The sequence below is a fragment of the Lutjanus erythropterus genome, chromosome 10, assembly GCF_056507025.1.
Source record: "Lutjanus erythropterus isolate fLutEry1 chromosome 10, fLutEry1.hap2, whole genome shotgun sequence".
Lineage (NCBI taxonomy): Eukaryota > Metazoa > Chordata > Actinopteri > Lutjaniformes > Lutjanidae > Lutjanus > Lutjanus erythropterus.
The window spans coordinates 8175964-8203757 of record NC_139326.1 but is presented as its reverse complement, the minus strand read 5'-3'; the positions used below and the strand labels follow the sequence as shown (position 1 = coordinate 8203757).

Genomic DNA, 27794 nt, shown 5'->3' with positions numbered 1-27794 from the left:
TAACAACAAACACACCATCGCCTGACAAACAGTCACCAATCCTGATCTGGATCTTGGTCAATCTGACAAACGTCAAACTGTCTTTGCTTCCTCTCAACCTGTAAGTAATCAGACCTGAAGGTTTACAGTAGCACCCATTGGCTTATTGGTTAATTATCACATATTATTTGACCCCTTTTGTAAACACAGGCTCAAGTGTTATACGGGTATTAAAAATACCCACATGAAAATGATTCATTGACATTTCTTATGTAATTCTGTGTTTGTTATACAGGCCAAAAACATAAGAGAAACGAGCCGTTCATGGCATGCAGTAGCACTTTGACATTTGCTTTTCCAGGCTCTGATGGTGCCTTAATGGAGTCATCAACTGGCTAATGCTTTGTTGTGCCTCACTCAGCATTAAAGGTCAAATCAACAGACAACAATGGATCCAAAAATACCATGCAGATCAAAAAAAAAAAAAAAAAAAAAACAAGAAAAAAAAAAAAGAGAGAGAAAGTTAAGACAAAAACAAAACATTCTGTCCATGATGGAGGCCTTTAATGCTGAGCCACTCATGCTGACATAACCCATTACCCCTGTTACAAAGGTTGGAGTCATTTTTCAACTTAAGAAAATGCTTTTCAATAACTTAAAATGCATCATTTTCATTATTTAACCTCCAGAACTGAAAATGAGTCAACATCGGCTGTGTTAATAGCATTCACTGTTCAGTCTGGATTGGCATTAGTGGTATTAAGTCTTGATCAGAGCACTGACTGTTAGCTGCTGTCACAGTAGTTTAAATTTTTATCATATATAAAAAAAAGATATATCTAGAAAGATGTGATTCAGGTAGAGAAATCTGTAATAATAATTCTGTATATTATTTAACTTGATATCTTCAGACCCAAAAGACAGAAAAAACACTGTCAACACTGGGCTTTATAATTATGGAAGCCAAAGTCTGGCAATGTGATGGAAAAAAGTAGGCCATTATAATGAGAGACTCTATTAAATGAGTGAGAAAACTCCTCAAAGAATGAGTTAGTATCTCACAATAATGACTTAATATCTGAAAATACTGAGTTGCTATTTCAAAAATAATGAGCTATTACCATTATTATCATGCTTAGTATCTCAAAATAATGAGAAAGTTTCTAAAAGATTATGACTTAGTATCTCCTAAGTCATTATTTTTGATTAAGTTTCTCATTATTTTCAGATACTAGCTCATTATTTTTATTTATTGTCACTGTTCTCAAATACTGAGTCATGTTTCTCACTATAATGAATTACAGGGTCTTATTTTTTTAAAATCACAATGGTGGAAACGGGCTTCCATAAATAATAGTTTCTATATCGAGGCGAATACTTGTTATTTCCAAAGAGGGGTCAGATATTTTGTCCACAAAACTGTCAAACATTTCATTTTTCTGAAAACAAAGTTCATCGACTACAGCGTAGCGATACTGATCCTACAGCAGCAATACTTCGAGGTAAACGCCAAAGTAAGAGCTGTGTTTTCAAAAGACAGAGTGTGAGGAAATAACGCACACTTTATTGGTCAACGATCTGCAGCTCCAGCCTTTTACCTGGCTACATGAGCTGCTGGCTGAGCCCGATCTTGCATCATATTCTTGCAGATTTGTAACATTAAATTGTACCATTTTAAGACTAAACAGAGAAGTAGAGACTGAATACAGCTAACAGAGCTTTGGAGATGTTTCTAGGTGTTATTTGTACAAAGTACAAAGTTCTTTGTGTTTCTAAATCTCTGCAATATATTATACTAAACATTTGGCAACACTGGCACAGCTAGATAATGTCAGTTTGTCTTGTACAGTTCTTCAGTGACAGCTGATACGTGCAAATATCATGTATAATATAAAAAAATATAATAAACAGTAATCCAAAAAAAGAAATTCATGGTGACTGCAGTGTGTGGGACCAAACCTGACTGCACAGTCAGATGGAGTTCACTTGGATTAGAGAGAGTCTGGTCCACTACTGGTCCAGTCCAGTTTGTAGCAAGGCGGTTTCTCAGAACCTCAAAAGCCTCCAGAGGCGACCAGAGGTCTATCTCCATTAGGAAGCCTGGACCATGTCAAAAGGCAGCAAAAATGTGACACACACTCACACACACACACTCTCTCATACACAGGGTATGTTGTCTGTGCACATGTCTACTTCCTCTTTCATTCACACACTTTCACAATGTGCAATTTTCAACATGATAAAAAGAAAAATCTAAACGCAAAATAAAATGATGGGTACTTGTAAGTTCACAGCTGCAGCATGTGGAGCGGACGGTACTGACAGGCCCGTGCAAACTGGAGCTCCGAAAGGGGGAGAGGCGCTCGATAATGAGAGAAGACTGTCACCAAAACTTCAGCAATAAACAGACAAACACCACTTCTACCTGCATCACTTCACAAAAAAAGCACTCCTTCCTCCATCAAAAAACTTCTCCTTTCTTCTCTTCTTCCTTCTCCGCCCTTTTTTTCCCAACTCCTCTACAAGTTGACCAGCTCATGTGCGACAAACTGTTTGAGTCTCTCGAGGTATTGTCCGTAGAGCTCCACGTCATTGTGTCCGGCCCCTTCCACCCAGAGCGGCTCCACGGGGCGCTGACAGCGCTCATACAGCGCCAGGCCGTGGGAGAAGTCGATGACCTCGTCTTCTGTACCGTGGATCACCAGCACCGGTGATGTTACCTTTGAGATCTTGTCGATGCTTTGGAGTACGAAGATAAGAAAAAGGACAGTCAGAGAGGGATGTAAGATACAAACATGAAGGGAAAAAAACCACAAAGTTTTTTAAATCAACAATTTCTTCATTGTCTGCACTCAGAAATGATTACCAGTCTAATCATAACCATGGAGAAATTTCCAATGGTTAGTATACCCTCTCAAATTCTATTTATCATTAAGCGTGTTTCATTACTGCACTATAAAAAACACAGCAAAAACTACCAGCATCCAGTCAGCCACAGTCTCCCAGGCACAGGCACCCATGCACAGTATGCAACATAGGTTTGTTTGTATTTTATTGCCATCTAAGAGGGCAAAGTCTGAAGCGTGATGATGTTTTGGTTTATATAAAAGTGCTTATGGAAAGTTGATTGAGGATGGTCACCCTGTCTGCAGAAAATGCAGAAAGAAATTGCTGCAAAAGGGGGCAAACACTTCAAATCCCATGTGTTACCTTCGTGAACACCACCCACTTTATAGCAAATGCAAAGTTGGTTAACTTGAGGTTCAGTGCATGCTGCTGGGACTTCAGAAGGAGAGGAAATTTAATGGATTGTCTGTTTAACTTACTGATAGCTTGTCAGTAAACTAAACTGAATTTTCAGTGTTTTTTAATGTTGTAAAAACAACATGTTGTTCTGCTGCTGTGACATTATCTGTCTGCAGCAGACTCTAGTTACCCACTGCACACAGTAACACTCAGTTATTTGAAATCCAGTTGTGAAATTGGTGGTAAACGTGTTCCGACCAGGTGAAACATGAAGGACACACAAGACTCCTTTGAATTATTGTGGGGCTCAGTTACTGCCACTGTCCTCTTAGGACTCATTTGTCTTTAAGGAAATTGTGCATGGGGTCAATTGCATACTCAAATATAACACAGAAGATAAACTCGGTGTGTGCTGGTCAGTGGCTATGTCATTTTAATGTTTCTGCATGCAAGTAAATAGAACATGGTGCTGCCAATTGTATCTGTGGTTTTCAATATGAGTTATTTAAATGATCTCAGCATGTGTTCACGGTTTCAGCATTCAGAACTTTTCGAACATTTTCAGCACTGGTCTTTGCCCACACGGCAGAGACAAACCATGATCTTTTCTTAAACATCAACACCAAGTAGTTTTGTTGTCTAAACCTAACCGAACTGTGACTGAAAACTGAATATAAAAAAAAGAAACAAACAAAAAATTAAAACGAATAAGCCAACTGGGCCATATGACTATTGTTACCCAGATGCAAATAGACAATCTGATAAAATAATAAATAAATATAATAAATGATGAAAATTCACTAAAGAAAAATGGAGCAGATCTGGTTTGCCAGCTGACCACCAGAGTGAGCTATTGAGAAAATTTCTAAGCTATGTGACTCATGAATTGATTTGACACGTCTAAATTTATAAGTCCGTGTTTGCGAGCTTTTGTGTGTGTGTCTGTGTTTCCCTGATGCAAACTCATTCATACTATGCTGTTTTTAAATACGTGTGTACTCCACTTGTTATTTGAATATCTGTGCAGTGAGGCTGTGTGCCTTTCAGTGGATGTCTGTGATGCATTTAGGCTGGCTTTCTTTCACACATGCCATCTGTCCATACAGTGCACTCACTTTGGGAAGGCGTCAAAGCAGTAGGTCTTCTTGGTGTCAGGGAAGGCCACTCTCATGCCAGACGTGAGCGGGGAGTGGAGGATGACAGCAGCGCTCTCATAGCGAGAAGCCAGGTCCACGGAGGGCACGGTGCCAATGCTCTGGCCGTACACGATCACGTTCTCTGGCCGGATGCCATACCTGTGAGAAGAACACAGAATATTTGAATATCACGTTTTTGCTGATCATGAACAGGATTTTTACACTGCCAGCAGCCACACATATTTGGGTACATTTTGTGTACTCTACTAGACTCTGGCAGGCGTCCAGTTAGGCCTTTTGTTAATTATGAAAAGCAGCTTGGCTGGCAGAGCAGTGGATTCCAAAACACATTTGCTTTTTCCAGTTAGTGTTTAAGTTGATTAAAGTGGTTTTCATTGTAAAAGGGTAACTTTTTTCTAATCTTGATTCCCATCACATAATAAATACACTCACAGCCAATTAGTCTCCCATCGTACTCTCATTTCCCCCACATGCTGCTCCATAAGCAAACACACACCTGTGTGCTAACTGAGACTTACTCATACTCTATTATCGGCTGAAACGTCACGCCACAGTGAGTCAGTGATTATACGGCCTCCTAAAACAAGCAACACAAAGATGGGAGACAGCCAGGGTTCAGTGGCTTTCTGTAGCCTTTTAGAGCAGCTGAACAGAGAGGACCACCGCCATAGTCTCGTGATTCAGACGGGAGGAGGGCGAATGAGAGCAAAACAAGCAGAAATAGAGCAAAAGAGACACCAATACTGGATTGAGGGGGGAAAAAAACGGAAGAGAAGACATTCCACAGCTGATTATGGAGAACGTGACCCACTGTAGCAAGCAGGCAGTCAGCTGACAACCTGAAACCTAGTCTGAGAACACTGCATCACTGTCCCTACTGCTGCACTGGTGGAGAGTGCATCGCAAACAGCCACAAACCAGCCTGACGAAAGTCTCTGCTCTACTCTGTTATGGAAACTGGGAACACTAACATTACAGGCTTATCATTACAGCCTCTGTCTCTGCACTCTTTTAATGCACAGTGATGAACAATACACGAACACCAAAGTCTGACACCACTCTGCACTGCTGTGAGGGATTATTATAATTAGGAAGTCCACAGACACTAGTCTAACACAACCTTTGCAAAGGAACAATCTGCACTAATGTAGTCCTGCTGCTCTGACAGGGACTTCACTTAAGTGCAGGCACATCTACTTCAGACAGCACATGGAAATGTACAAACACAGACACAGTCTAGTTTGCAGACAGTCATTAGCAGGAATATAGGACCTGTTTATCATTGGTGTGTCAGCTGGCCTTCAGCGAGTATAAACAGGGGTGAAAATACTGGCACGGCATGGGAAAATGTAACTGCAGACTGCTGGGTGCTATGGTGTTAACAGCACCATTAACTCAAGCTTGGCTGAACATGATATACACAATTCATGCACTGAAAGGTTATCTTGATTATACAACATAATGTGGCTGTTTAAGGGAGGTGAAGGATAGCGAGGAGGAGGAGGACGAGGCCAAAGTCTTTTAACAAACTGCAGCAATAATGACACTGACCTTTCTGAAGTGTCAGATTAGGCTTCTAAAAGATATACCCAAAACAGCTTTGTTATACAATTTGCAAGTAAATGCCACGTTCATGTGATTTGTCATCACTGCTAAAGAGCATCCACTTTGGTCTAGTTCAGTTTGTGGAAAGGCAAACAAAAGCATCATCACTGAAAGCAAAATTAACTAAATGTTTTCAGGAGGCCCAACCATTTTCTACTTGCACAATGTAGTGTGACGTATAACCGTTTTATGAGCTGCACAAGGGAGAACGACATGTTGTTATAATTTTTCCATGAGAAAGAAAATTCATATCATGATATATTGTGATAGTGGAAATATTTTGACTTGCTGACAGATTGAGTTCACACAGTAAGCGTGGCTGAAACATTAATTCATGTAGCACAAATTATTTAAACGAACAAGTCTAACAAAACAATAAGGCTCTGACATAAAGCAACTGATCTTGTCAGCTTGTCTTTATTCAACAAATGGCTCAAAATATGTCAACTGGATGTAATTACTGCCATTTCCTGACTAACAAAGCAGACTAAACCAGACCCTGAGAAAACCTGTGAGCTCCAGAGTCAGTCTAATAATTGATCAATTATTAATTATCAACATTGCTAGTGCCTATTAGCCTCGTGGAAAGCAGCAGACATGTGCAGTAAGTGCGCGGACAGAGTTGTTTGGTGCCAAATGAAATGACTGCATAGGCTTACTACAGGCCTGCAACAGCCGCAGATACAGAATTTCAACAAATGTAACAAAAAATGCTACTGAAACACATGACCTTCTCTAGCTATAAGCTCAGCTGACAAAGAGCAGCATGCAAAGTAGATAATAACATAGCTTGAGGGCAAAGGATTTCCAGTAAAAAAAAAAAAAATCAAACCCAGTCTTTTCATTTCTAGAGTTCATCGTTCTTAATGCAGTAAAGTAAAAGAAGATGTCAAGAAATCTGTGAGATCACTGCCACGCTGTTGATTTAGGAATAGATGTTCAATATTAACTGCTCCCAAAAGAAATGGAAATAAATTGCTTGGTACAAGGAGCTTGTTTGGTTGTGTACTCCCTTTGCTCATAACTGTTTACAGACAGCTTTCCAATATAATAAATTATGAATAAGTGTTTAATTACACTCATTCTTCACCCCGTAACTCCACCATATTGCTGAACAGTGCACAGCCATACCTGTATTTCTGTCATGTTGTCCCAACAGTCTGTTATTTGTTTACTACGGTTTTATCTGTAGCCCTCATGTAGACCTTTATCTGTTATTACCTTTTAGTTATGCTTATCTCCTCTTATTTATGCTTATCTAGTGAGTGTTCTCTGCCGTATCAGGCCACTGAAGCTTGGCCAATCCGAAGACACATAAACACTCACCACATGGGTGTTACAGCAATGTAAAACTTTGGCAATGTCCATACACAGAGTACAAACTGAAACCATTTGACAGCTTAGCCGTCATGTGAACAGAGGTTATGCGATAGTGAATGTGGCAAGGCGTTCCCCAAACCTAACGTGAGTGCATTAATGAGTTTATTCAATGATAAAACATTTAATCTGCACTGCAGTCAATACATGCATTATAAGCATTCAGGTTTTATTATGTTTTCATCCTTGTGATTTATTTCCATTATGGACCACTGGTATAACACTTAACACAGTACAAAATGAAGCAAAACAACAACAAGACAGCAAGTGACAATACAATCAACATGTAAATGACCAGCAGTGGTGTTTCTATATGAAGATGCTCTTGATTTCTTGGTCATTAAAAGCTAAAAGTTAAAAATTGCATATGCAACACTGCACTTATTTCTTTAAGGTCTCTATGGTGAATAGAAAGTAAACTTGTTGGGCTGTCATTCCAAGACAAAGGAGTCAGCTAGTGCAAATCTTCACCTCTTATTTCCTATCCTGATCTAGTGAACCACCTTATTTCTTGTCCAAGCCCATACACAGCTAAAGAACTGATGTTACAAAGTTTTGGAAGCCTACAAGATTGTGTGTGTGTGTGAGAGAGAGAGAGAGAGGCACAGTCTCAGCTCATTAATTATGTGACAAAGGATTAATCGATGATCAAAATAGTTGGCAATTAATTTTCTTTCAACTGGATATCATTGCAGCTCTCTGTAAAGTATGGTAGCTTGTCTCTTAAAAGTGAGAAATAATTAAGTACTTTGCTACCATATTTTAACAATTTTTGAGCTTTGCTTACATCTCCACACCAACATTGTGCAAATAGGAGAGTTTTGCTCAAGGACACGCATAGAAACACCATGAATAATGCAAGGGTTGAACCTCTGACCCTCCACTTAAAACAAGGTCACTTAAACCACTGAGCCACTCTGCTGTCTTGGCACGGTTTAGACTGACTGCTGTGGCTTTTGCTCACACATCCAGGAAAAGTCCATGCAAAGAGGAAGACAATCGCAGTGCAGATCTCGCGGCTGCACTCGTATTAAAACGGCAGTACGACGGGCTTCAACCAACCCAGACCCACACAAGATGCAACCCCCACCTCCCGGACCAGCCGACGTCAGCCTACAATTTACTCCATTGCATTTCAGCTTGAATAGACCTCACCGAGCCATAGCCAGCCATGCTCCATGGTTACACCCCTCCCCCAAACCTTCATCAATTTAGTCTCCTGACACAAATCCAATCTATTATGCATCACATCCTCCCTCGTTCCCCTTATTCCGTCTCTCGCTCCCTCTTGGTTGCCCACCTCTTGCTCCCTGAAGACCGAAAATATTCTCATCCCATAGCAGCCAGTCGCTATGACTAATAGATATTTTAGGATATCCTGAACATATGTACAGGCATTTTTAACAGATTAGAGGACCATCTGCACTACAACAGGAGGATCCTTCACTGATGCTCTCTGATGATCTATTATTACGCTTAGCACCTTTTTACTAATTTCCTTCCATTGTAGACTTGCTTATTCAGATTTGTTTAGAAAATAAAGAGATTTTGAGATTTGTTTGTGGCTCACACATTTAGTAAAAGTCAGCAAGAGTAAATTAAATATGAAGATGTGAGGATATCATCAGAAAGCACCATCACTAAGGGCTCCTCCTGCTGCTCTGTGCTAAGGAAAGTCAGGTGAGCGATCGCACTCCGCCCAACTGACTTAACAGACACAGCAACCTTTGTCTACAAGTCCCATCAGGCTACCTGCCACAGACACTCCAAGAGAAGAAAAGTAAACAGTCCATAAACATGACGCGTTGCCTTGTGAGACTTTTTTCCCCCACTATTGAACGTCTGATAAGACGGATGGCATTTTGATTTGGATCAATAAAGATGACTGACCAGGAAGTGAGTTTTTTTTCTGTTTGTTTTGATTGGCCATAGTGTAGGAAGACCTCGGGCTGAAAGCTCATTGGAAATTGGTTGCTAGGCTACCGTTCAATATTGGACTAGCGAGATTGACTGCTGGCCCGCCTCCATCTCAGAGGGAAAAGAAAATGATACAGTGGCATTCTGTAGTGGAACACACATACATACACACGTACATGCGCGCACGCACGCACGCACACACACACACACACACACACACACACACACAGTAAAAGAGAGGAAGTGGGCTGATCGTAATCTTTCGTCAGCTTGATCACTCTTTACTCAGTAAACCCCACATTTGTGTCATGCTTCATTTCTTCTTACTTGGAGCAACAAATAGTGCATCTGACACATTCCTCTGTTAGTATGTGTAATCATTAGTACGACAATGGAGGCCGTGTGAGTGTGTAAACCAGCTGACTCATGCAATTACTGAATCATCCGACCCTCTTCCTGCTCAGGTGAAGGGAGTGCCTCATCCACCGTGTCTGAACAAAAGAGTGCAGGAGCAGCTGAGCAGTTTGGTGGTTAGACTGTCAGCAGAGTGGCAGGTGGCTGCCCTCTGTCATACGACTGCGGAGTGAAGTGAACGCAGCCTACACGAGTGTGTCAACACTGAAGAGAAGTCGAATTTGCTGACTGCTGAATCAGACGCAGAAAAGGACAGGATCTAAATCTGTCAAATAATCAGAATAAAAAAAAGACTGACACGGTTTGGGCTGTACGGAGTTTGTTTAAAGCAGTGTTTCTAAAACTTTTTACTGGGGATCCACTTTTTTAAAAATGACAAACCATTGAGATCCAATTCACAACAGGCCTTATCAATAAATCTTAGAAAGTTAATTTGTGCATAAATTAACATTCCTGACCATTTTTACCATTATTTTCTGCATCACCATATATAATATTGACATGTATTATTGAAATCATTTACATGTTAAATATTTTATTAAATATTGTATTTTATTGAAAAGTTCACAACATGTTTTCATCTAACAATATATTCTGCTTCAATCCTTATTTACTGGCATTTAGCCTTTCAAAAACATTTTCTCTGCAGTCAAAAAACTGTTTGCTGCACACAAAGGGAGGCACACATCTGTATTAACAGGGAGGTCTAGCAGCAATCTAACAGCACCATAAATTACATTTATATTACCATAAGAATAAAAAATCTATTTCAGCTGTAGTAAAGACAGACTAATTAATCTAATCTGATGAATCACTTTATTCAATTGAATAACTGTTATTGATATTTCAATTTTTTCTAGGATGATGATGACATCATAAAATACAACGACAACCGTTCAAAGCCTCAGTCAAAAACCTTGATGCTTCAAATGTAAAAGAAGTAAAGCTCTAAACACAGTACAAGAAGCAGAGAAAGTGTAAGGAGATTCGAGAGCCGCTCTCTTCTTCAGGCTGTGCGTCTGATCTAACATGAGAGACATGAGCGAGGGATGTATGCAGCCGTCTAATGCGAGGCCATGCAGAGAGGCCTTTTGATGTGATAAACACAATCTAGTTGATTCATGCTCGGCAGGGTCAAAAGGCTCAGTCGTACCCTCCCTCTATGTCATTTATGAAACTGACACAACCCTCAAACTGTGCGACACAGACAGCTGAGTCAAAAAGGCGGATAATACGAAACTAGGGGCCTCATTTACTTACTTTAAGCTTTGAAGATTCTACACTAAAAGGGTATGTTCATAAAAAAGAAGAAAGTATGCAAGGCCATAAATATTCATAAAATTATGCACAAGATCTCCATCATATTTTCTGTTAATAAATCCCTCTTAACTTGTAATTTGTGCCTATGAATGAGACTTGAAGTTCCAAATTTTAATTCCAGTGATTAACAGGCAATTAACCCTGAATGGTTGTGAAGAATCCTTAAAAACTGACTTAATTTCATTCTATTTGCAGCACCGAATTGATGTGAAACTGAAGAGTCTGTTGAGCTGATATAAAACCAGGGGTTGGGAGGCCTCTGGAGCAAAGCATCACCAACCAAGAAGGTTTGATGCATGACAGCATAAGTAGTGAGTGTTGACAATCCTGACAGCGGGGTGTATTAACATAATATATAGTGTAACTGGAGAGCAGCAGACCTCTCACACACAGAAAGAGTGACACTGACATGGCAATAAAGAAAGAAGAGATTGCTGCCAGTGTTCCAGGTGTCCTAACCACAGATTTTACATCTGATGCTTGTCACTTGTTTAAGACAAAAAAAATATGCAAAATGGACTTGGGGAAGTTTCATACCGTCTCATTGTTAATGGTTTTTGTTTGCACAAAGACTGAGCAAGACATCTTTATGCACAGCCCCATCGTGCCAAGTGCCTTATGCACCATAAAAGCAGCCATATGACATTATTACATAATCTTGCTGCCCTTTGTTGAACCATGCATCAGCCTGTTAGTCCAGAACCATCCGAGTGTCTTTGTTTGTCTGTTCACGAAGTGTGTGTAATGTCAACCATTATTCTTATCTTGGCATGAAATGTGGCATCTGTATTTTTTTTTTTCATATACAAATGAGAAGATCTCCATGTGGCATTATTCAGACAGACAGGTTTTGTTTTAAATGAGCAGTTCACCCAATTTGTCCCCTGGCCTGTAGTGCTATTTATCCATCTAGATTTTTTTGCAGAGTTTTGGAGATATCAGCCTTAGAGATGTCTGCCTTCTCTCCAGTATAATGGGACTAAATGGCACTAAGCTTGTGGTGCTCAAAGCAACAAAACAATATATTTGAAAAATTCAAAACCAGTGTTCCTTTCCAAAAATCATGATTCGGATACTCAAGATAATCCACACACCTTATGGTGGAGAATGAATTTTTTTGCATTGTGATATGCTTTGAGCAAGGGCTGCATTTACATTCTCTCAGTTCTAAATTACAACTCTTCATTTGCTCCTATAGGACAAATACACCAAATCGCAAAATTCCAGCGTCAAGACCACACAAATCTCAATAATGCCAAGGTTATACAGTGCATTGCCATTATATTTTTTATGTTCTGCAGCATTTAAGTTAATCACTTTGATTAAGTATTCTGAGAACACTGTGAGAGGAAAAGAGACTTGAGGGATTTTACAGATACAGTAGATTCATACAGGATTAAGATTGTAGACGCCCTTATTATAGATTTTTAGTAGCATTACAGGTAATACTGCTCCTATTCCATTATGTCTATATGGCCTTTTGACATGAATGAGAAAGCCAACTAAAAATGAAATTCAGTGCCCTGCATCCCTTCTCTGTGCCATACAGTAGCTAACATTCGCACACTTTACCTAAACATAATGAAACTGACTTTAGGAACAAGAATCACACACTGAAACTGAACTCTACCACACTGCATTGCCTCAGTATCTCATGACCTGTTCCTAAACGGTGGTCTGTGTTGTACAGACTATATTGGTGACTGTCTGAACCTGCATTATTAAAACTGACAGCTTAATTATAACTGTGTGAGCACATAACAAAGCATTGCAGAGAAAGAACAACAAGAACTCAGTCATCTAAAAGACATCTAACTGTGCCGCAGGACTGAGAACCATGGGACTACGAGGCACGCAAGCAAAGGCTTCTAGAACATCAAGTTATGTCATTCTTCCATTAAGCCCCTCATCTGATAGAGGTTTTTCCCTATAAACCCATGTGATACAGTGTGTGAGATTGATAATACACAGTCACTACCTGCTCTGTCCTCTAACAAACAGCTGATTAGCAACATTTAAAGACAAAAACTTCCTTGTTACAGCTACAACCCTGGAGCCTCCAATAACACTAGTAGGCAAATAGCCACCTGATGTTATCGAGGTGTAAAAGTTTAGTTGGCAAATGAGCTAGTGCCAATGAGGACTTGGACTATGATCCCAGTGCTGTTATTCAAAGACAAATTCAACTTATTCAGACAACCAGCTAATATTTTGCCCGCCAGAGTCACATGCGATCACATGCAGGATGCACTGAGCATCACAAAATTCATGATCAAAATTCATCAAATGTAAAAATAGATATTAATGAAGAAATGCTTTTACAGATTCAGTATGAATTATTCAGTAGGATGTGTTGTACCACAAATGAAAAATACAATAGAAATTATTTCAAGATTATGCACGTTTACAAACAGCAAACGGAGCCCGGGTCAGTCGGTGTGCAGTAATAAATTACACCATGTAAAGTTTTATCTAAACTACATGACTGATAACGACTGATAGGGACGAACGAGAACACCATTATCAGTATCTGTGCATGCAACCTTAAACTGCACCAGAGTGGTGCTTAAACCGGAAGCTGTTCATTTAAGCCTGAAACTGATAAGCTTGATCAGGTGATATATTTATTATCAAAACTGAGCTTAAAAGCAATGCTTTTTTCACGTCAAGACTAAGAGAGATATTACACAACAAACTTGAAACTCGAGTCAATTGATTCATTAAGTGAATCGATGAATACAACATATGAAGTGGTCACTACCTAATGAAGATTTCCTTCAACACAGATACGGACAGATTTTACTCTGATGAAAATTAAATTATCTGTATCAGACACTCGTTTCAGGAGACTATGAGTAGCCAACAGTTTTTGTTGATTTTGCATCCATGTCAAGAATCTGCTTCAATCAGATTAAATTAAATTTCAAATCTAATTCCTGCCCTGGTCACGACTATGTGTGGGAGTGGGAGAATCCTTGGTGTATCAACAAAAACATGTGAGTGAGATGGAAAATAAGAATTAGATGAAAAAAAAAAACAGAGCAGCAGTAAGTACTCCTTTCTGTTTCAAGTAATCTGTTGCTGTTTATAGAAAGAAAAGTGAAGGATGGGTTTCACTGGATCTTTCTAATGCTTCTGTTCTCTTTTGCTTTCGATCACAGTCAAAAGTGTGACTGAAGCGTCGGCAAAACTGTCTGTGTGGCATTTGCGGCAATGAAGCATGCTTAAATGAAACAAGTGACAGAAAGGCAGACACTCACACACGAAGAAACAAAGACTCAGAGTGTGGCCACCAGAAAAGCAGGTTCTTCTTCCCAGCAGTGGCCTATTTCCTGCATGCAGAACCTTTGTGATCAAGAGTTTCCTGTTCAACTTGCTAGCTTCCTTATTTAAAGTCCCTTATTAACAGAAAGACACTGTATTCTGTTGGATGGTGAAAAAATGTAAAATAAGTGCTGAGAGAGATTCACAGAGAAATTCAGCAGCTGAGAAACAGTAACATTTTGGTGTCAGTGGCCCTAACTGTGTTATCCATCAGCACTTTCAAATCTCTGCAGTGCCAACACCCTCATTTACCACAGAAGAGAACATACACCCACATCAGCACTGACACAGGAGGAGCACTCCACACTGGAAGCCTAGTTTCTCTCTTTTTGGTTGATTTAAACTGCTCAGGCTCTTCTCCTCCAGCCTTTTTTTAGTTTTCCCCATCTCCTGTCTTAGTCATTTGTTTGTCTTCCAGCAGGAAGTATACAGAAGCAAGCAGACCCACTGGATGAACTTGTACTTCCCCCTCATCCACATAAACACAAAGGCATAAATATGATGGACACATTACACGCAGAGACTAGAGATGCACTCATTCACTTTTTTTCAGTTTCAATCCGATTCTGGTTCCTGAATTTGGACATTTGCGAATACCAATTGCTCTTCTGTGTTCTGATATTAAAATATCTCCAAACTAAGGACATGCTGAATTAGACGACTACAACAAGCTCGCTCAGCTGCAGACGGTCTCATGTTACATTACGGCGGGTTCATTCATGGTCCAACACCAGCTCCAACTGTACGTCTCACTCATAAAATAAAAATATGGGAGGGACTACTGGATATCTTTGTAGGACAATTTAATTACCAATTAATTCATTTTCCCGACAGTGTTTTTGGCTATTGCTTATAAACTGCATTTTTGCATATTTACAATTCATAAAAACAGACCATGGAATCTGGATCGGTGATATCAGTTTAATATCTGATGAGTGAATTCCATCATCAGCTAGTGTTGTTGACCTCAAGATTGGTCTTGGTCTCAGCATCAGTCTTAAGACAACTTCTCGAAGGTCTTGTCTTGGAGTCTACACCAATTTTTCTAATCAGATTATATTTACATAGCTCAAAATCACAAATCACAATTTGCCTCTGGGGGCTTTACAATCTGTCCAGTGTGTGACACCCTCTGTCCTGTAGACCATCTAAAGAGTAAGGGAAAACTCCCCTAACAAAGCTTTTAACAGGGTCTTGTCTTTTTCCAAGATGACGAGGACTTTTATTTTAACACCACGACTGCAGGAATATCACTAAATTGCCTGTGCATTGTCTGATTTATTTGTTAACATCATTACTGTGACTGGATGAAAAACTTCCCGCTTCAAATGCAACCAAGAACTTGATTTATTTCTCATTTTAAATTTTATTACAGCTGTCACCCCTCCCCGTCCCCTTCACATGCACTCCAAGAAAGTGGATGTGTGAGACAGGAGAAGAAGCCGTGACTGTCTGGGAGGAGACGTCTGCCAAATCTTCTGTAATAAAATTTGGCTGCCTAAACCACAAAGAGCTCATCTGCAAAACAGCACCCAAAAGAAAACACACACCAGTATTGTGAATTCTGCAATACAACACTTACTTGGAAAGTAAGGAGGAAATAAGCTAAGCAAAGTGCACGTGAAGCTAGCAAAACTAGTTGGCTAAGTTATGTTTTTGCTTGTGATAAACAATGACGAGACAGGGCGGATAAAGCTATGCAGCTTCAGTCTTGATACACCCTGGTCTTGGTCAAGACTTGGTGTCGGCTCAGGTGGTCCGGCATTTCCGAAACTAATACCGACTTTGGAGCAAACCTAAAAACAACAACTGCCAATTAATTTTCTGTTGATGGATGAGTCAGTAACTCAACTTGCACCAGCTCTACATGGGTATAAACTGAATGTTCGTGGGACCCCAATACAGAGGCGACAGATGTGGCCCCTGTCCTGGCAAACAAGCCCCAAAGACATAGAGTACAATGCCTGTGGTGTTACAAAAGGACAAAAGGAGGAGATGACGAGAGGGTTAAACAGGGATGGAAGGAAGTGAGGGACATGGGGTTAAACAGGCTGACTGATCAACACTGCTCAAGCAGAACAGCCTCATCTGTGGAAAGAGACTGAAGCTGAGAGGACAGTCCTCACCTGCAGTATACAGTTATAAGAGATTCTGGACAGATACCAGTTTTGTAGAATTTAAATAAGTGAGATCATTCTGCTTATTTATAATATCTGTCTTCTTGTTGTTATTTCATTGAGTTTTGTACATGATGAAATGAGAATAAGTAATGGAGAAAACAGGAAAAAGAAAAAAGAAAAAAACTGTTCCATTATCATTACAAAGCTACTATACATATTAATGCCGACATCATCAACAAGAGGCACTGAATGAGCAAGTTTTGTCAGCTGAAAAAACCCAGATACAGATTGCAAATCAGCAGAAGTCAAGTATCGACCAATAAATATCTGCCTATTCATAGCCTGCAGAGCAAAAAGATGCTGCACAGCACCCACTCACACCTACATATGATATGGCTGGCCAGCATAATCATAGAAAACACGCTCCTTATTATCGCCTACAAGAACATCATGTCAGCTGTACTGAACCATTCCTCATCATCTTCTCCACCCATGATCTTATCATCAGGCCCAATCTAATCATCCCCCCGCCCGGCTCCTTCTGTATACTCTTCACGTCTACAACTCTGACTCTCAGCTGCTTTTTTTTTTTCATCCTGCCACGTCTCTGTGATTTTTCCTACGAATCTACATCAGCCCGCTTTCTTCAGACTTTATTTCAGTAGTCCCCGTTCACTCTGACAAACTTCCCCCACAGCTGTAGACATTCACAGCATCCGAAAGCCAAGGAAGGTTGCCATTGTTGTTATTCACAACATTATCTCTCACTACCAAAGCAAAGCTGTCGACGACGAGAGTGACGGAGAGAGCAGAAAGCTGCTATTAATATTACTGTTCTCACTGTGTACACACAGCTGACAGCTTAATTTATGACTCGCGGTGTGTAGAGGAAAAATTACATGAACTTCTCAGACTACAACTATTGTCAATCAGAGACTGTACAGGAAGACTAAAGTATTTACAGCCCTTCCCCATATCTAGATCTTAAGGGGAAATCCCATTATCAAGTGTGCTTATAGGTTTGATTTTTTTACCGATTCCCTTATTGATTCCTGATCAATGTCTGTCAAACTGGCTGTAGCCTGAGAGGTAGCTGTAGGAAAATCATCTAATGAGGGAACATTTGTACAGCATTAATCTTCATTTAGGTTTTCTTTCTAGGTAAAACAAAAATCTACTAAGCCTGCCTGTGTAGTGCTAGTGTTATAATAACATAGTAGAGTTGTCAGCATGTTAAACATTAATATAATACTAGTACTAAAAAAGGACAATAACTGTTCCAATACTACATCAAAAAGAGAACAAAATAGGTAAACTTGGTTTTCTACTTTTCTTCTTTATCAACAAACTGCACACAGTGCTGGTACAGGAAAAGTCAATGAACACTGTCTGCTTTTGAATGAATGCAGAGCCAAATTTCAGACAGAACAATATATATTGAACTTAAGTCTTAAATACGCACTTAAATATTTTTATTATAGCTTCAACACTTTCAATGCTATGAAATGTTGTTTGTAGTGTTTTTAAACACATGGTTGTGAAAAAGTATATACACTTTAAACAACCTTATAACAGTATATTTACTCATTGTAACGGACATGCTGCTCGGTTGAGAAGCAGTGGCACTCGATAGTAGAGTGTCAAATACACGGCATTCCTGGAGGTTAAGCCCATGTAGCGTAGAAAAATGTTTAAGCATATTGCTGCTGTTTCCATCCTTGCTTGAAATGATAATTTTACAGACATTATAACTGGCACTGTTGTCATCTTTCTGACATGAAGCGAGGCTTTGAACTGTTTCTTACTCTCAGCCATGACTCTTTCTTCTTACAAGTTTCCAGCAGTGTCAGATGTCATTGTTTTGTACAAGTGTCAAGAATCTCCAAATCCACGATTTGATTTGACTTTTGATTTTAAGGTCAATTTCAATTGACATATATGCAACTGTTAGACTACAGAGTCTTGATTTATAAAGATCAACAGATCACTGTTTTTTTTACCCTGACAACTGTCATTAACATTCTTAAATTTGTCTTTAAAAATGTGTGAATATAGTATGGTATATAGTGATATAAAGGCCAGTAAGCTACGCTGTGTCATCTCTGAAGTGCTGGACACCACAAGTAGAGGAGTGGAGAGAAGAGAAATACTGGGAAAAGTGCTGATTGTGTCATTTTATTTTGATTATTGAAAATGAAAGCTCATTTTGGGCAGTTTTTGATTTAATACTGAAAATGTGACACCACCATTGTTTCGCATTCTGCAACTATCAGAAAAACATGATGGTAAAGACAAAAGGAACTGATATGCTCTGTAGCATACCGGTTCTCGGTGGTTTTCATTCTCTAACCCTGTTCAGATCTGGGTTGTGACACTTGGGTGGGAATCTCTTGGCATCTCTAGATTTGATTCGATTAAACTCAGATTAAGACAGCTATAATATGTTTACGAAACGATTATCAATGCATCTTCATGCATCAAAAGTTTTGATACTTCTATACATGATTTGTTTTGTCTCACTGCATGACCGCTTTTTAAACATACGGCATATTTGTAATGATCCATTATTAGTTTAGTTTGACTCAGTTTGCTTACAGTGTGGCTCTTGCAGGTCCCTTTTCCCTTCAACTTTATGGAAGCCAAAACACTTCCATATGCTAGCTTTTAAGGCAAGTGGTGCTGGTCAGATTCATCTGCAGTCATACTCAGCCATCCTCTCAAAAACTCAAGAAGTAGCCTACTTTAGAACTTAAACATGATGCACATGCTTACATCCGTCACATTTCACTATCCAGTTGGTTCAATCATAAGAAACCATACAGCACAATCTTATTAAATTGTTGCAGCCAATCATAATTGTATCACCGACTTTTCTGCAGTGATTCTTAACCTTGCAAGAGAGAATTGTGATGCATGTAAGAATCAGTTTTTCCTCCACCCCTATGTAACATCATTTGCTGCATGCAGGTTAAAACGATGCATTGCATTTCAGGTGTTCATTCACTTGTCGGAATTTGAGTCACACCCTAAAAGTTCATGGGGCTTAACTCACCATTCAGTGTTTGTCAAGCCTCATTTAGTCTAGATACCATTCAGTTACTTGAAAGTCAATGCATTGATCTTGACTAATCGATCATTGCATCCTTTCGCATCAGGCTGTGCCAATATCTGTTCACAGGTTCTCCCATCTTCCCTCCATTTATCATCACCATATCTTCTTACCGTGACCGGAGTGCCTGCCAGGCAGCGTCTACATCAGCGTACAGGTTCTTCTCCGATGGTTTCCCAGAACTGGCCCCGTAACCCGAGTAGTCGTAGGAGAAGACGTTGCAGTTGATGCGAGACCCCAGGCCGATGTAGAAGCTGCTCATCTGACCCAAGTCCACTGCGTTTCCATGGGAGAATAATAACGTGTACCGGGCGCTGGGCGAGCAGCGGACAAACATGCAGGCAATGCGGTTTCCTCTTGTGGTGCGCGTCATGAAACACTCGATGGCGTCCTTCTCGCGAGAAGAGTACTGCCAGTCTGCGCGCTCGGAGAGGTGCAGCGTCCATCGGCTGCCACTCTCATCACACATGAGGCTGTAGGTGGGTTCTGGGGGCAGGAAGGCCAGCTTGGAGGCAATCTTGCTTGGGCACGGAGGACAGCAGAACAGGCAACATAGCTCGCTGAGGGATAAGTGGTTCATCCTCAAAACACTGTGGCAGGGAGAGTGATGATAGTTAAAATAGAAACAAATACATTTTTACAACAGATTAAATGTAAGAATTGCCTTTAAGAACTAAGAATGAGAGAGAAAACAGACAGAACGTCATCAAAGAGCATCTGGGCTCTTTCAAACAACTAATATGCCACTGCATCCCCTGCAGATTGATCACAAGGAAACACCACAAGAGCAAATCCATGCCACAGTGCTGAATGATCTTCCCTACTACAATATAAACAGTTGTCTTTGTGAAGTGGAAGAGCAGGGGGTTTCCGGGACAGGGGGCTTAAGCCAGGCTGCTGTCCTTTTGTTTTTTATACACTATCAATTCCCCTCTCCAAAATTCATGGCTCTCTACAGCCAGGATTATAAAAGAGATATGGCCCTGAACCCAACTGGCTCCACCACCACTCAGACAGTATTGACTTAAAAGGCTTTCTTGATTCACCCTGCACCTGGACCCCCACCTAAGGCTACCTTTTAGATATTCCAGGTGCTTTTGAATTGCAGTGGCCAGCACTAGAGAAGGGAGGGCTTTGCAATTTGACTCCACATAACTACACATGCCCTCTTGAATGGGCCGAAGCAGATCGCTGTCAGGTTATGACAATGTGTTGTGGATTGTATTTCCAATGGCGGTGCTCGAAGTAAGAAATTACAACCTGCTATTGCATCTTTGCAATTAGGATCCTAGACTCAATGCAATGTAATAGCAACTCTGTAACACCACAACAGGATACACTGGCATGTTTCTAATTTCTTTTATTGCAGCCTCTACAAACTTTACAGGTTCTACTACAGAAAAGCGTCCCAGCAGCAGTAAATGTTGTGCTGTTGGGATGCGACTTTCTCATGTAAAACTATGAATGATAAAGCACACAGGCAGCAAATGTTGCTAGTAGAGATGCAAAGATTTATTGGCGAAACATCAGTATTGGCCAATATTCACCTTCTTGACTGCCATTGGCCTACTGGAAAAATAAGATAACATTCACCAATGGTAGTGATCAGTGTTTATCTGTTGCATCAATCATTATTGAGCAACTGGGTGTACAGCAGGCTGAAGGGCTTTTAAAGCAGTTATTTCTCCAGAAAGATAATATATTTCAGGTTAAAGGAGGTTTTATTAAAGGTTGTTGAGTTTGTTCTCATTAAAAGATACTGTAAAGTAGGGCTGAATTACTATAAATCAGTAAAGTTATTTTTTCATAATTAGGCCTAAGATTTCTGTTCACCCAGCACAAAGTTATATTATAATTAAGTTACATTATATTGTAATTACAATATGATTTGCGATATTAGAAGAAATTACTATTTTTCAACTTCTTGGTGGTCTTTCTGGGCAGAACTCTTCTTGTGCACTTTTCGCCACTGGTTTACATCTCTCTCTTTTTTTTGCAGTTGTCCATACTTTATTCTGAGGAATATTCAGAGCCTTAGAAATTTTCTTGTGCATCATTGCCCTGATTGGTATCTTGTTGGCTTGTTTGATATGATCCTTTGTCTTTATGAGAAGTAGTTTTTTTGTTTACAAGAAAAGTGGTTAAGTGGCTTGTTAGACATGCATCAAAACTAAAATTCACTTCTTGATAATACACAGGTGGCTTCAGTTTAATGTAATTACCTGTATGCCACTTATTTAAAGAACTGGCTGCACCACAGATGACCTACGGTGCATTCTTTTTATAGCCACTTGAATGATACTTTTGCAGGATGCTGTGGCATCCAAAAGGAGCACGCAGCAGCAAAATACATAGTGGAGGCTATTTGCTTCCCATATTCCCCAAAATAGTCCATAATCTGTCCAGCCACGGAGACAGAATGGAGCCCCGCAGCGATTTACTGTAAAATGGTGGTGGAGACATCAATGTGTTCAGCCAGATTACAATGACTCTGGGCTGGTTTGTAGAGGTTTAATATCCAGTGGCTACACATACTTTAATACCAAGTGTGATGGGGCAATTACCCAGCAAGACATGACACACAAATGCGCGTATGTTCCTTGTTAACACAGAGCAGTGAATGATCACAACATTACCTGTACGGCGGCTGGACGCTTGTTTAGTTTTTCTTTCTATTTAAAGGTGTCAGTACTGGCCAACGTCGCCGTAGTCAGGTGTTATCTTCGGACCAAGCCAACTAATTTATCTTCTTCTCGACGCCAGGAGATTGACGAGGTTATCCTTGGCCAGATTATCCCGTGTTCCGCGTCCTGTGTGTAACCGATGTCACTTTGAGTGTGTATATCCGTCTTGGCAGCACAGCTGTGAGTTACTATTAGCTAGCCGCTTCGTCCTCCGGTCCAGACACCCTCCGAAACTGTCGTTTCTTCTTCCTCCGCTCGGTTTTCTCAACATATGGTCCTGAATGATAACGAGATCAGTTCATTCAAAACGTACAAGTCATTACAGCTCCGCAGCGACATGGGTAAAAGGTCTAAAATGAACTACAATCTTCTCATACGTCCGTTGTGGCTTGCCAAACAGTTCACAGCCGTATCACTTGCCTCCCAAACATCACCGCTTTCGATGTGAATATCGCTCTGCTTGTTATCTTGGCTCCTGAGGAAGGATAGCACATACTTGACAGCTTTATCCACCAATAGGAAAGGGTTTCAAGAAAACAGCCCACCAATGGTACAAAGGAGGAGGGGACTTTAGGGGTCATGTCGAGAAGGGAACTTTTGATTTGCTAAACTGTCGCGAGATTTGTACGCATTGTTTCTTCATTTTGCAACTTGCACAAAATAATTATATTTTATAATGTAATAACACTGTGATTAAAATCTTGGTAAGTTCATTGACAGAAAACACGCAATGAGGTTCAGGTAAAGAGCACAGTTTTGGTTAATATGATCAGTCACGCGAGATCTTTCGCGGGTCTGGGGTTCCTATGAGCGGCCATCGAATGGTGACATAATATTTTGATTGACGTTGAGGAGAACCAACTGGAGATTACTATTGCGAGGCACAGTCCAATCAGCACCAAGCAAGGCGTTTCTAACTTCAATCAGATGACGTCAATGAACTATAACTATTTTATTAGGCGCATTTGTTAATTTAAAATATGTTGATATTTTTTCTACTTTTATTCCAGCAAACATTTTTGTCTTGATTTATTTTAACCACTTTTGAGAAAAAAAGCGGACGGTTCATGTTCTTACTTCAACGACGTCATGACGTTATGGTACTTCTTCCGGGTTAGGGCTCTCGACTCGCTGTCTGGCGTGGTTTTTTGGTTTATGCGTTCTTAAAACATGTGTAACTAAAAATTGGACCAAAAGATGAGTTCTCAGAAAGGTAATGCATCTCGGTCGAGAGGCCAGAAGCATCAAAACACCATCGCGTTCAAAAACGACAAGTACGGAGCGACTGTACAAGTGAAGGTGTGCGAAACTTGAATTGTTATGTGTAATGTTAGCCAGTTTGCTTAAGTACTGAGCTCAGCTTTGTTTTGATCAACGTTACATTCCGTATTGTCATAGAGTTAACAATATGCTCTTATGTAGAGGCTGTTGTAGCTAACTTTTGTTACGTAGCCACCCTGAAATCATATTGTCTTAGCATTGCTTAGAGATTGTACACAAAATAAAATCTAAAATTATGATTTATTTTAGTTAAAGCAGTCTTCAGTCTTATCACACTATCATTATTATTATTATTGTTATTGTTGTTGTTGTTGTTGTTGTTGTTGTTGTTGTTTCGACATCTCTACCATGTCTCTGCTTTATGTGATCTGAATCGTAGAAGGCAAAATCAAAGACTCATAATGGGCTCTGTCAACACTGTAAGGATGTTCTTGAGTGGAAAGTGAAGTACAACAAATACAAGTCTCTAACACAGCCCAAAAAATGGTGAGTACAGTTCACACAATTTCATAACAGAAAAGTATCTGCACTGCTATACCTTCTTATGACTGTAAACTATAAACAAGGAAGTAATTGTTGCCAAAGTGATAAGTAAGTAATTGACAAAGCAAGAGAATCAACAGAGATTATAATTTTGCTTATCAGTTAGTTATTAATTAACTCATTCATTCATTCATTTATCAACCAGAATTTGAACTTGTAATTTACAGATTCACAGCTGAGATTTTCCCCTTTTCATATCATTACAAACATTGTCACAATAGGCTGATTAATCAGTCAACCAGTTATCTTGCATTTTTAGATAAGTGGCATGGGCCGAAATCTGCATTTACAAGGCAGATAAACAAAAAAATGTCTGCAGACACATCTGCAGGCAGCCTCTCAGTGTGGCTGCAGTGAAACGATGTTAGCACTCCCCTTTGTGAGTTTTGGGAAGGTCGTCAAAAAGTTAGTTTTGAGCCATGTACTCCGGTGTGTCATTTTCTAAATGTTCATATAGTTCTTCCATCCCAAATGACAGCAAATATGTGTTTAATATCTAATTTGTTATAATGTTTAGAATAATGCAGTTAAATGATCTTAGATCATTAATAAAAAAATGCATCTAAAACAACATGTTACTGTCTAAGATAGCCATGTATATTACATTATAATGTGCATGAAATGGTAGAATTACACATTTTTTTGTTGTTGTTTTGACATCAGCATTATAAATTGGCCATCGGCTGAATATTGGCATCAGTCATTGAAAAACCCATATCGGTCGATCATTAATCATAAAATTATTACACAAACAGATTTTGGGCTTCTGGTCAGGCTATGCAAGAAATGTTAAGGTATCACTTTGAGCGCCCAGAATATCTGACACAGAGAGGCAGACTTTGATTAAAAGCAGCCAGTGGAAATTTAAACCAGACTTTGTCTGCTACATGCTTGTAGCAAACCAGGTGGCAAAATGCACGACTATCCAACACCATGGGACATTTTGTTTTGGTGTTGCTGGACTCACTGTGGGTCCACAGGTCAGCTGGCACTCAGGAAAACTCCAGATGCTCTGCATATGTCCAGTTGTCTCCTGCTAGCATGACTCAGACTCCTGTAGACACTTTTAGACACTGCGTACTAGTTGTTGTTCTTGGATGTGTTGATGCTGAGGGCTGCCTGCTATATTTGGTTCCGATGGGAAAATTAATGACATTTGTCCATGTATGTTTTCTTCTTTCAGTGTCAAGTGTTCTCAAAAGACTGTGAAGGATGCGTATCACATCATTTGTAAGCCCTGTTCTCTACAGCTAGACATCTGCTGCAAGTGTGGGAAGAAAGAGGACATTGTTATTCCGTGAGTGATCCTTTATTATACGAGAGTGTGTGTTTGTTGGTTTGTGTGTGCAGATTCATAAATACACAGGATTAAGAGGAGGAAGAAGTACTTTATTGATCCTTCTCTGCACAAATAGACACGCATTAGTTGTAGAGAGATGTCAGAGTGATGTGGCTGTCACATAGTCAGCGATCCAAGCAGTTAGGACTCTACTTTTGACTTTACATAAATTATCAACCTTTCTGCTTACTATTAAGGAAATGTCGCAGTGTTAGGTTTTCCTTGCTGACATTGCCAGTAATGAGATAAAGATGTCATTCATGTCACATGTTGTCACATTGTATAAGAAGTTAATGAATGTAAGAAATGTGGTACATGTGTTCTTCATCTGGAGGCAGGATGAAATCTTTTTATGAGGTCAAATACGGTATTTGTGTTTTTTATTACTATCAAGGTCATATGGCAAAGTCTACTGCAAGCCTGCCATCTTGTGGACAACGAGATACATTACAACTGATTCTTAGGTATCACTTAAATCATAGACAGCATTTCAGCTTCTGTCCTCACATCTCCATTTAATGGCCCTCGCACAGATTGTTTTCATTCAACATTTTGGGCATCAGTTTATCCCCATGTCTCATTTCATCTATTAGTCCAGGTATTTTACCTAAAAGTGTAGGTTAACCTCACACAAATTTGTAATGTAAACACAATTAACAGATAGGACTCGTATGAAGAGGATGTTTGTAAATTACTTAAATATGATCTTACCCAAAATGCCTTTTATAGTACAGGCATTTTATGGGGAATAAAGGATGAACCTCACACAAATTACAACAGAAGATCTGACAGATGTGTATTAGTCTTAAAAGTCTCAGCTATCACATGTAACAAGTGATGGTGGTAAATTTAAAACAAAATAATTTTTAAAAATATCACTTTAAATAGCACTTTTGTGGTACTTTTGAAATATTTTTGACTGTCAGATTGGCACTAATCAAGATATGACGTTTATATGACTAAATTTCAACTTGAATATTTTTTATCAGTTGTTTCCCAGTTATTGTTAATGATCTATAATAATTGTGGAGTAGAGGGTGGGGGATGCCAGAAAAAGTTTGGAAACTACCGATCTAAGGGTTAAGAATTCACTTTTGTGTATTCACTGTATCATTTCTGACTCCATATCTCATGTAAAACAGTTTCTGGTTGATTGTGGACAGCGCTGAAACCCTTTGTGTGGACATGAGACAGGAAGACATAAATAATTTTGTAACATGGGCACAATGTGAAATTGTGGCATCACATATTTCATATTGATTTGCCCAGCTTGAATTTCTTAAGACTTTTGACGTTATAAATTATATCTTTATAAAACTAGAACATTTGAAGGAGTTTCTGTTGCTGTGTGTGGGATGTCATGTTGTATAAATCCTGGACTATATTTATTTGGGTACACGATGACATTCAAAACAAGGCCTGTGGGATTTTCCATGGTAACATTTGACACAGCCTCATTTTGTTTTTCTCTGTCTGCATAGAATAAACTCCCAAATGGACAAGAAAGAGCAAGAAGAAGAAGAAGAAGATGGTGAACAGAGAAAGAAAGGACGTGGTCGAGGGAAGAAGGACATGGATGACTTGGAGAGTGATGATGATTTTGATGATGATGACTTAAGTGACTTCGGAGACGACGACGATGATTTCGATAATGACTCAGAACCGAAGAAGACACAGAAAAAGTCTGATGTGCTCCCAGATGTGTCTCGAGTCAAAGTTAAAGACTGAGGACATTGAGAGGGTTCTTGTTGCACCAAATGGATTTTTTTATTTTACATAAATAAAACAAACACGTTTTTCTAATTGCAGTATGAGTTTGAGATGTGAAGTTTGATACACAACCTGGAGCAGTTTATAAGACAAAAGCTACCAGATGATTCAGAAAGATTTCAGATGTCTATGTATCATTTAAAGGACCTTAAGTGCTGTAAATTAAGACGAATGGGCTGTACAGTTTACTGTGCATTCACAAACCCATTCTCAATGTGCTACTGTAACAAAAATCTACACATTTGTACTTTCATTTTCAATTCATTCATATAAGCTGCCACTTCTTTTCACAGTAACTGAACTAATGGAGTCCTTGAAGCATCAGCAGCTGACAACTAAAAGCAGAAGTTGAGGCTTTTTTTAAGGTATCAGGAAGTGACAAAAATATTGACTCATATTTTACCGTTATACTCAATTGCCACTTGATTAGTTCCCCCCAGCTAAAACAAATACAGTCTGAGAGAACGGCCATGCTATAAACCCTACCTTCATAAAGGTTATAATGTTCTTTTTTTCTTTACCCGTTTTAGAGAGGTGTTTAACTTTATGGTCGTTTTAAAGGCTGTGAAGCTGTTGAGTTGTGTCTTAATGAGTTTTTCTAATATTTTT

At 39.5% G+C, this 27794-nt stretch overlaps 2 protein-coding genes across 2 annotated transcripts; one reads left to right on the top strand and one right to left on the bottom strand.

Moving 5' to 3' along the window:
• Window positions 1–517: 517 nt before the first annotated feature.
• abhd17b (abhydrolase domain containing 17B, depalmitoylase) lies at window positions 518–22726 on the bottom strand. Its single transcript, XM_084728117.1, has 4 exons — window positions 22205–22726; window positions 19682–20158; window positions 4341–4520; window positions 518–2718 (listed from the first exon to the last, which is right to left on the bottom strand). The coding sequence occupies exons 2-4, from the start codon at window positions 20146–20148 to the stop codon at window positions 2499–2501; spliced, it is 867 nt and encodes a 288-aa protein (XP_084584243.1). The 5' UTR covers window positions 20149–20158; window positions 22205–22726; the 3' UTR covers window positions 518–2498.
• Window positions 22727–23340: 614 nt separating this feature from the next.
• Window positions 23341–27223, top strand: c10h9orf85 (chromosome 10 C9orf85 homolog). Its single transcript, XM_084728115.1, has 4 exons — window positions 23341–23551; window positions 23913–24019; window positions 25260–25373; window positions 26897–27223. Exons 1-4 carry the CDS (start codon window positions 23450–23452, stop codon window positions 27141–27143), a joined length of 570 nt encoding a protein of 189 aa, XP_084584241.1. The 5' UTR covers window positions 23341–23449; the 3' UTR covers window positions 27144–27223.
• Window positions 27224–27794: the final 571 nt, after the last annotated feature.

What these genes read in the sequence shown, in the direction of transcription:
- abhd17b (XM_084728117.1), bottom strand. Translation starts at nt 20,148, where the DNA reads ATGAACCACTTATCCCTCAGCGAGCTATGTTGCCTGTTCTGCTGTCCT. An exon ending in TGGCAGGCACTCCGGTCACG is followed by an intron (nt 4,521 to 19,681) that starts GTAAGAAGATAT and finishes TTCTTCTCACAG; the next exon opens with GTATGGCATCCGGCCAGAGA. An exon ending in TGCTTTGACGCCTTCCCAAA is followed by an intron (nt 2,719 to 4,340) that starts GTGAGTGCACTG and finishes CGTACTCCAAAG; the next exon opens with CATCGACAAGATCTCAAAGG.
- c10h9orf85 (XM_084728115.1), top strand. Translation starts at nt 23,450, where the DNA reads ATGAGTTCTCAGAAAGGTAATGCATCTCGGTCGAGAGGCCAGAAGCAT. An exon ending in CTAACACAGCCCAAAAAATG is followed by an intron (nt 24,020 to 25,259) that starts GTGAGTACAGTT and finishes TTCTTCTTTCAG; the next exon opens with TGTCAAGTGTTCTCAAAAGA. An exon ending in AAAGAGGACATTGTTATTCC is followed by an intron (nt 25,374 to 26,896) that starts GTGAGTGATCCT and finishes CTGTCTGCATAG; the next exon opens with AATAAACTCCCAAATGGACA.